The following is a 10,425-nucleotide window of genomic DNA, read 5'->3' on the forward strand; positions in this document are numbered from 1 at the left end:
AAGATTACCCAAGATTGCTCGAGTTTACAGTGGACGAAATCTGGTGAACCAACAAGTTTACACCTCTGCTCGCGGTATTTACCTTAGCTGTGATGAGCTGTCTTCTGCGTAGCTGCTCTCGTCCTCTGAAATTCCCATACAAGCTAATCAAATCCTTTGCCGATCTTTTTCAGCAGAATCTGTCCTATGTTTCTCGTGAGGCCAGGAAACGCACTCATCCCTCATCTTGGAATATGGCGATATGCATGCGCATGGCTGGAGCAGTGTGCATATTTCAGTGCCCTCTCAATTCTCGCAAGAGCAATTAACTAAGTGGCTGGTTCGTTTCTCCGCATTTGGAGCTCAACGACGCTACAGCTAATATGTAACTGAATGTCAGCCGCAGTGAACGCAGTGTTCACACAAATTTCTCCTCTGCGTCGTACAGAGCGTTATGCGCCCCATTCTGCACTTGATGCCAGTTGAGTGGAGAGTCCCCTGAAAATTTCGGTCTTGTCTTTCTCGTAGCAAAACTGTCTCTCACCAGGGTCCTTTCGTGCTCCACGTCATGGCTTTTTCTGATAAATACGATCGTTCCTCTTATTTTGTGGAAACTCTCTCTGACAATCGCAAAGTCCCTACCGTTAAACTGCGTCGAAATCTTGACACTTCACTCCTTCCTAGTTCGTTTCTGCCATCGGACATTTTGAGCCCACACCAGACGCCTCAAACTTACATGTGCCCAGCATGAGGGTACCACATGCTGTTCATGTGATCAACTACATCACCAGTTTGTTCATACCCATTTGGAAATTCTGAAATGCAGTTTTCTAAAGCTTCTTTCCATTGTAACCCAGTGGCCCACAACTTTCTCTCCTGCATGAGTCAACTGGTGTCCGTTCGTTAACTCGCGCCATGGGACACGCCCTAAGAGCTTTCCGTTTCGGATTTTTCTCGCCATGGCTTTTCCTGTCTGGTTGTGAATATCAGACAACAGATAAATAATAATAATTATTATTAATAGTAGTTATCAGTTTATACAAACCTTGCGTGCTTGACAATGGCTTTTTGCGTAAGGTCTTTTCATTGTAAGTTTGACTGTGTGTGATTCTTTATCGGATTTCGTACATTGAATTATTCCAAAGCTTTCGTCCGTATTGTACATTGGTATAATTTGTAACACTGAAACTTTAGCCTTGCCAAGACACCATTTAAATGGAACAATAGCTTGCAACATAAATGAAACACAAGATTTATTAATATCACTGTACTGACAAAATATTATATTAAATTAAATAACATACACACTAACATTAATTCTGTTGCTGTGTGCAGCTATGAGTACACCTAGTGAGATTGCGTCTCAATACATATAATAATGGCGGTGTGCCAAATAATTACCTGCAGCAATGGCAGATATGCGTTCGATCAGGATGGCTTCCAGAACAAAAAAGGTGCCTTCTTCTCGGCAAGACAACTGAACTGCATAGTTATTCTAATGTTTCAGCGGTTGCAAGCCACAATCGATAGAACTGCTTATACTAATTAATATCTTATGTAATTCTTTATTTATATTCTGAACTTATACCTACGTTTTTGCTATATATACACGCCCATCCTACAAATGTGCCTTCAAATGCCTTTAAACATTGTATTGCCCTTGGTATGCCCTTTGTGACTGCTCGTGTCTGCTTCCAAACTAAATCTTTCCTCTAGCCGCTTGTTTCACCTCTTTCTCATTGACATGCGGTACATAGGATCGGTGTGTTAATACCGTAGATTGAGTGTCATTCCTTTGCGTTACATACTTATAGGCAAATCTGTTCATTTTTGCCGAAGTAAGTTAGGTGTCATATTCACCTTCCCATTACGATGTATAAAAACTCACATGTAAGGTGCTAAATTGAACTTCATTTAATCTGCCACCTTACACATTATGTGGGGTTGCATGAAGTCAGGTGAAATCTCTCGAGAGGCAGCCATACTTGGAGGGAGACACTACTTTCTAGGCACTATTACGTGGTCACAGTTTACTTACGTTTTGAATAGCACTCGTAAAAATATTAAATACAGCTGCAGCGGCTTCCCAATCGCCAAGATGATTACTCACAGCTGTGGTTGTCCTGTCTAAAAGGTTTTCTGCAAATAAATATTCACGTACTCCATATCTGCCATGGTGCCTTTGATTACTACCAGAGGACCTGTTGGCACCCAGGTGGATGCTCCCTATATCATAATACTGACACCACCAGCTGCGCCCATAATGCGGTGCATGTTCCAAGTAGCAATTCGCCTGGGTGACGTGGTATCCAAATACGACCATCGACTTGGTACAAGGAGAGACCTGATTCATTCAACAGCCGTCACGTGTCCTTCGATGTAAGGCTGAATCTCGATAATCCTTTTCCAGCTGCAATCGTATTCCACAATGTCGTTGGGTCAACATGGGGAAACGTAACGTTCGTCTGCTGCAGAGCCCCACCTTCAACGATGTACACTGTGCCTCCAACAGCCCTGTATTCGTCATCATATCCACCACAGATCACCATCCATCCTACTTTACAGAGAGGGCAAGCCCCAAACCTCCACTTGCACACAGATGCTCTCGACAGAAACAAGCAAAAGGCTACCATCTTCGCCAATTCCTAGCTGCTAGTTTCTATGCGCTGGGCCATAACAGTCTGCCCTGTGTCAGAGTACCGTATGTCAGCTGGTTTCCCCGTTCACGGCACAAACCGTAGCTAGAATTATTCCCCGCTTATATTGGATACCGTGTCACGCATCCATGGCACCAACAGGCGGCACTCTTTTTCGCGGTGGGCGGTGGTCAAAATGTTTCGCCTCATCGGCGGGCATCTCTAAGCGTCCATCAAATATAAATATTCATAAAGTCAGCTGCGACCAGCTCGACCGCGTCAGAACGGCCTGAGCCAGCGAGGTGTGCGCATCGCTGCCGTTGCGCGCTACGCTTACTCGGCCATTGAGAGACTGTGAAGAGGTTTCTGTGCTGTGGGCGCCAAGGAAAGCAATTTGTCGTGTGTTGTTTTCACAACGCCTGCAGATTGTCGTGTCTGCGCTCTGCAGCATGGGAAAGAAGTACGCGCAGCGGAAACCTGCTGCTACGAAGGGTCCTTCGGTCGTGCAACTCACTGAGTCTGCCGATCAAGCAAGCAAGCCCCGAGGAGTCGCGGCCTGTCCCCCCTCTGTACGTCAAGTGCAAAGGCGGGTGGACAGCGCTGTTAGACACTATAACGAATTGCGCCAAGAGCGAGTTGGTCTACGAGTCTGTCGATACAGACTCGCTGATCTGCGTTCGGGCAGCAAACGTGGCTGACCACAGGGCGATCGAGGTCGCAGTGGCGACCACACTGTCGACGCGCCGCCAGCGCTTGAGAAGGCACCTTCCGTTGGAAGGAAGAAGACGACTAAGGCACTCCTCAGGGGGTTACCTTAGGGCATTGACGGGGCAGCGGTGCGGGAGGGTTGCTGCGAGCGGGATTTGGTAATGCAACCGCAAGATTGCACAACCGAACCAACAAGAATAGGGCGCCTCTCTATGCCATGACCGTGCAAACGGCCGACGGCGAGAGCGACATATTCGACTTGCTGGTCTTCCCGGTTATGATAGAGGCCCCAGTGCTTCAGGTGCCAGGGCGAGGCCCATGTCGCGATGTATTGCCGCAACGCGGCGCGGTGCGTCAAGTGCTCCGGCGAGCACGACAGCCGCGCCTGCGACCGTGGCAGTAACGTTCTGCCGACTTGTGTCCGGTCTGAAGGTCCGCACGTCGCCAGCTGGCGCGGCTGCCCGGCTTTCTCAAGTCGCCACCGTGCCGACGGCGGCGAGGCGGCCGCGGCCGCACCGACGCAGCGGAACAAGAGAAGACGACGTCAGCAACGACGTAGGGCGCAGACCAGCTGAGGGACGGAGCAGAAGCAGCTCCACCTACCAGGACCGGGGACGACCGCGCGGAGGCGGGCAGTCGGGTGCAGCTCGCGCCCCCGATAAGAACTGTGGCCTCGAACTCGGCACCGCCGTGGAGGAGGCCACTGCAGCCCTCAAAGCCTCCATGGCGGCAGAGAGGGCTGCCTTCGCAGCCGCCGTGGCCCCAGAGAAGGAAGAGGCCTTGAGGCAACTGCGTGCAGTCTTCGCAAAAGGTCTCCGTGCAGTAGTACCTGCGCACACTCCTGCGACCTCGCAGAAGGTCGTTCGCATGCCTATCCCTGCGGCTGCCCCAGCAACACCGCAGGTGAAAGGTGCAAAGAAGACAACTGCCGCCCCAGCGGTATCGGCGGCGACGCCGACAGCCGCGGGGGCGGCCCCCGCAAGGGACCGAGAAGCCAAACAGGCAGCCTTCATCGCGTGAGCGCGACGAAGCCACTGCAACAGGCCCAGGAGAATCCACACGAGCCCAGTTGAGCACCCGGACTGACCCAGCTATAACGAACACACAGCGACATAGGTAACGATGCACGATACCTCACCTTACATGTGCTGTCACAGCTAGCAAGCCGCTATTGCCCTTACTACCCGTCCTACTGTCGCAGAGGTTTTCTCCCTTGGCGCTTGCCTTGGCACTTTTTTTCCTCTACCCTTACAACCGCTACCCTTCGATCGCTTTCGTCCACTTTCTATCTCCTGATGGACCATGTAAATGAGTAATCTTACCCAGACGCATTGATAACATCACAGCCCGCATCCTGTGACTCCTGATTCAAAAACTAACATGTTATACGGAGGTGACAGTAGAACTTTTGGTTTGGTCACCACGTTGGTGTGGGCGTGGAGGGGCCCCATCCTAGACAAAATGCGACCAGCTCTAATGTAACTACACAGCCAACTTACAGGGCGATAATTAATGGGCTATATGAAAAAAAAACCGTAGTTACAAACTACAGCGTGCACACACTTTATTCAACACATAAACGTCACCACAGATATTCGGATTGAGGTAATGACATGTTCAATATGCCTCCCAGCATTGGCGATGATGTGGCGCAGGCGAATAACGAAATTCTGCATGACCCGCTGAAGTGTGGGAGAACCGATGCTGTCTATGACCTCCTTAATGGCTGTTTTCAGCTCAGCAATGGTTTTGGGGCTACTGCTGTATACCATGTCTTTAATATAGCCCCACAGAAAGGAGTCGCATGCGTTCAGAACTGGAAAATATGGCGGCCAATCGCGGCCCGTGCCAGTGGCCTCTGGGTACTCCAGAAAGCCAGAATGCAGTCCACAAAGTGCTCCTCCAGGACATCAAACACTCTTCTGCTTCGATGCGGTCGACTACTGTTTTCCATGAACCACATCTTCTCGAAATCAGGGTCACTTTGGATAATGGGCATGAAACCATCTTCTAAAACCACGTACTGTTCAGTACTCACCATGCCATCAAGGAACATCTCACCGATTACTCTGTGACTGGACTTTTCATACCACACAGTCACCCATTGAGGGTGAAGAGACTTCTCGATCGCAAAATGCGTATTCTCAGTCCCCCAAATGCGCCAATTTTGCAAATTTCCGAACACATCCAAATAAAAGTCAGCTTCGTCGCTAATGCGCATGCGTAAGCACATACTAATTCCCATCATGTCCCGCGATCAACCGTGCAGTCTGAGCGTCTTTAAGCAAACCATTTGGAAGTTCCAGAATGAGATTTTCACTCTGCAGCGGAGTGTGCGCTGATATGAAACTTCCTGGCAGATTAAAACTGTGTGCCCGACCGAGACTCGAACTCGGGACTTTTGCCTTTCGCGGGCAAGTGCTCTACCAACTGAGCGGTCGGGCACACAGTTTTAATCTGCCAGGAAGTTTCATATCAGCGCACACTCCGCTGCAGAGTGAAAATCTCATTGTGGAAACATCCCCCAGGCTGTGGCTAAGCCATGTCTCCGCAATATCCTTTCTTTCAGGAGTGCTAGTTCTGCAAGGTTCGCAGGAGAGCTTCTGTAAAGTTTGGAAAGTAGGAGACGAGGTACTGGCAGAAGTAAAGCTGTGAGCACCGGCCGTGAGTCGTGCTTCGGTAGCTCAGTTGGGCAGTCTGCCGCCGGCAGTGCTGCGAGGCGGTCACGCGCCAGAGCGCTGCGGGTGAGGCGCGCACGGTGTGTTTGTGTTTACTTCGGCCGCTGTAAGTGCCGTTTTCCTTCTAGACCATGGCGCACAACTATCGGAAGAAGACATTACGTTTCAACTTTTGTTCTGACTTCGCCCGACCCAAGGCCCTGGAGGTAGAACGATTTATACGCGATGAAGTTAAAATACCACCAACGGATCTAATTGGTATCCACTTGTCCATAGTTAGCAGTACCGTCTACGTCAAAATGATCAACGATGCGGCGTGCGACAAGGTGCTTCAAGAGGCAAAACGTGGACTGCGCTTCTGTTATTCCGACGGCAACGTCGGACCCGTTACCGTCGATCACGCAGGTCTCGGCACACGGACGATAAGGATCTTCGAACTGCCGTTCGAACTACCTGCAGACGTCATCGAGGCGCTCCGTCCCTATGGCAACGTTCTGGAACATGTTGCCGAACGATGGGTCCAATTTCAGACCTATCCAGTTTTAAACGGTGTTAGACAGGTCCGCATCGAGTTGCAGAAACATGTGCCTTCCTATCTACGTATCGGAGGCTGCCGTGCCATTATAATGTACGACGGCCAACCTCGGACCTGTTCCGGTTGCGGGAAAGGAGGTCACCTACGGTCTGAATGCATTCAACGACGTGTCGCGCAGCTCCCGTTGTCGGAAGCGTCCGTCACACCCACGATGACCGCCCCACCGGTCACTTACGCAGCGGCTCTTGCCACGTCTACAGTTTCGTCCAGTCCGTCGCCCGGTCCTTCCGATCGGCACGTCCCACCGTCCCAGTCACCAACGGACGGTACAGACGTCCCACCTGACAACCTTGCCGCCGAACAGGCTCCCGCACCGGACGCTGAGGAGACCAGTACATCTTCACAACACCTGTTTGACAATTTCATTGTACCCACCGACGCCTTCGAACCAGATCGACGCTCCTCCTTGCCGTCGTCCGACACTGAGGAACACGTGCGCAAACAACGCTCGCCACGTAGGCGCAAACGCCGTCGCCGTTCACCCACGGTCTCTCAGAGCGTTGCCACCCGCGACGACGAAGACGACACCCAAGCAGGCGACATTTCCACGCAGAGGTCGGCGGACAACTTTCACGATGAACAAGACGTTTCGCAGGACGGGACCACTATGGAGGTCGCCACGCACAATGTAACAATCGGTGCGCCGGTTGAGACGCCTGTCTCCCCGCCGACAACTCCAGATCTCTCTCACCACGACGCAATTCCCATGGACATTGGACAGACCCACGGCACAGGAGCATGGGCCGACGACATTGAGGAAGGTACGCCCCCTCCTCCGGATGAGTTACCTCCGCCGGACGAGGCTGCCTGTTAACATCAAAAGCGAGGCATTGCAGCTGATGGGACGGGACTTCCTGTCGGTGCCCTCCTCTTACTTCCCTTGGTGATGGTAGATGCGCGTCCACCACCACTGAAACAAACATACCGGTTTACCACACTGAACATCAACATGATCGGCACTGCACCCAAGCTGCAACTCCTATGTGACATGCTTCGGGCCTCTGACGTCGACGTCGCCCTTCTTCAGGAAGTACGCGTTGCCACACTACCACCAGTCTACGGCTACGATTCATACACGTCCACATGTGATCAATCAGGGCGTGGAGTGGCTTTCTACATACGCGAAGGAATCCCACTCACGGACACGACAATCCTTCCCTGTGGAAGAGGCATGGCTGTTACCATCTTCGACACGCGCGTCATCAACATCTACGCTCCGTCTGGCTCCACGAACCGTCGGCAGCGGTCCACTTTCTTCGGACATGACGTGGCGCCCCTATTTTCTGGACGCTATGATCGCCTTACCATGGGAGGCGATTTCAACTGTGTCCTCCATCCGCAGGACCAAGTACCTGGTTATTCGCCATACCCGGCGCTGCTCACCTTAATCGAAGATTTTCATCTAGTGGACGTTTGGGAGAAAATTCATGGCAATACCCCCGGTTTTACCCATTATACAGCACATTCTGCGAGAAGACTGGACCGGTTTTATGTCTCTGCTCACCTCGGCAATGAAGTCGCCCAAGCTGAACGATGGCCCCTTGCATTTTCGGACCATTGCGCCGTCATTTGCTCCCTGGCTCTGCCACCTCAGTCAGTGTGGCGCAGCAGAGGTTACTGGAAGCTTAATACCTCCCTCCTTAATGATCCACACTGCCGACAATGTATTGCCACTACATGGGCGTCTTGCGAAAGACGCCTTCCGCAATACACATCCACGTTCCATTGGTGGCTCCAATGTGCCAAACCTGCGATCAGAAAGGCCTTCATACAATGTGGCAAGGAAGCAGCAGCATGGCATCGAGACACCACAAATTTTCACTACGCCGTCCTCCGTGAGCTCGATGCACTCCCTCCATCACCTGACACCCACAGGGAACGACACGTACTAAAGCTCGTCTCCTCTCTCTTCAACGTGCACGACTGCATGGTGTCGTGGTGCGTTCCCGACGACAAGACCTCCTCCACGACGAAACCCCATCCACAATCCATGCCGCATCCGACCATAGTCGTCGACGTCGGCTTTTCGTCCCCAGCATCACGACCTCCGATGGTGTTCACCACACAACACAGGCGGCGGTCGTGTCCGCCTTTGCTGAACATTATCGCCAATTTTATGATGATGAACCGATGGCGACGCCCATTCCTCATGATCTCCGTCCTTCCCCTGATCGGACCCTCACAGTAGCGGAGTCAACGTCCATGATGTCTGCAATCACCGCAGAAGAGGTGGTAAATGCGATCAACAAAGGGGCCAAGAACAAATCACCCGGACCAGATGGTCTCCCAGTGGAGTTTTACCGGGCGTTCACCACGTTAATGCTTCCTCGCTGGACGGAAATGATTCAGGAACTCTTTACTCCGTCCTTCCCAATTCCACCTGAATTCGTCACTGGCATTCTTCTACCTGTGCCTAAACCGAAGGGAGGGTCTCATGTCTCTGCATATCGCCCCCCTTACACTACTGAATGCAGACTATAAAATCTATGCACGCCTCTTAGCAGCGCGCATACGCACCGTCTTACCTACGGTCCTTTCACCTGAGCAGACTGCACGTGGTTGTGGGGTCACCTTACAAACAGCCCTAGGAGAATGCCGTGACCTCATTGCACTGGCGTCGGTTTGTCGCCTTCGTGCAGCACTGGTATCCGTCGATTTCACGAGTGCCTTTGATCGCGTTCGACATCCATTCCTCCTCATGGTGGCGACACGTATGGGGTTCCCATTGCTTTTTGTCGATGCCATTCGCCGGTTACTCCTTCCCGCGGTCTCGATGGTACAAGTCAATGGGAGGCTTGTAGGACCGATTCCTATACGCCGCTCTGTGCGTCAAGGATGCCCTATGTCTACTTTACTATTTGCCATTGCCCTTGAGCCCCTCATTACTGGACTTACCTCTAGACTGCAGGGCCTCACTTTGCGTGACCACACCTTTCACTGTAGGGCTTATGCGGACGATCTCCTCTTTCTCACCTGCTCCTCCACGGAACTCAATGACGCCATCCAATGGATCCACCAGTATGGACGTCTTTCTGGTAGCATTCTTAATGTCCGTAAATCGACTATGATGCACATTGGGCGCGGCCTCCCGGCTATGGTGCCGACCCCACTCCCAGTTAGTGCCACCCTTCGTTACTTGGGTATCGAATTTACGAGCTCCACACACCGCACAGTGGCCCTGGCTTACCGGCGGCTTTTGCAGTCGATTCGGCACCATGTCCGCGGTCAAATGCACCGTAACTTAAACCAACTCCAACGTGTGTCCTATGTCAACATCTATGTCGCCCCTAAACTGGTACACGTCTCCCAGATCCTCCCAATGCCGTTACTCCTTGGCCGCCGCTTCCAATCAGCCTTTGGATATTTCGTGTCAACAGGGGCACTTTTCAAAGTCCGCTACAACACTCTAACACTGCCTCCTGCAAAAAGTGGCCTCGGACTCATCAACGTGCGGGCACGCTCTTCTGCACTCTTTGTCCACACTCTGTTGCGGCACTGGCAGGGGCCGGTCCCGTCTTTAACACGCAGTCTCTTAGATATCCTCCGACCAGCTTCTCTCGATCCACCGATCAATGTGGCACCTATTTCTCCACTATTGTACTACGTCGCCAATTGTTTCATAGAACTCAGCTACGTTCGGGCCGATCTTCCAGTCACCCGTCCTCCCCGTACTAAAGATTATTATCGTTTGTTTATGCTGTCCAACCCTTGCGACCCCATGGTGCTACAGCATCCTGAGATTAACTGGCGCACGGTCTGGGGGTGTGTGCATGCACCCTTTTTACCGTCGTCTGTGTCTGCACTCTGGTATGTTTTAGTCTATGGAAAA

General features: G+C 51.9%; 1 protein-coding gene across 1 annotated transcript in view; it reads left to right on the forward strand.

The window, feature by feature from the left end:
• LOC124803168 (actin cytoskeleton-regulatory complex protein pan1-like) overlaps window positions 1-7,410 on the forward strand; it is a 123,545-nt gene extending 116,135 nt beyond the window's left edge. Inside the window, exon 2 of the mRNA XM_047264350.1 lies at window positions 6,797-7,410. Within this exon, the coding sequence (XP_047120306.1) occupies window positions 6,797-7,410 (614 nt within the window). The remainder of the gene's footprint in view (window positions 1-6,796) is intronic.
• The last annotated feature ends 3,015 nt before the right edge of the window (window positions 7,411-10,425 follow it).

Source organism: Schistocerca piceifrons, chromosome 6 (assembly GCF_021461385.2).
Source record: "Schistocerca piceifrons isolate TAMUIC-IGC-003096 chromosome 6, iqSchPice1.1, whole genome shotgun sequence".
Classification (NCBI taxonomy): domain Eukaryota; kingdom Metazoa; phylum Arthropoda; class Insecta; order Orthoptera; family Acrididae; genus Schistocerca; species Schistocerca piceifrons.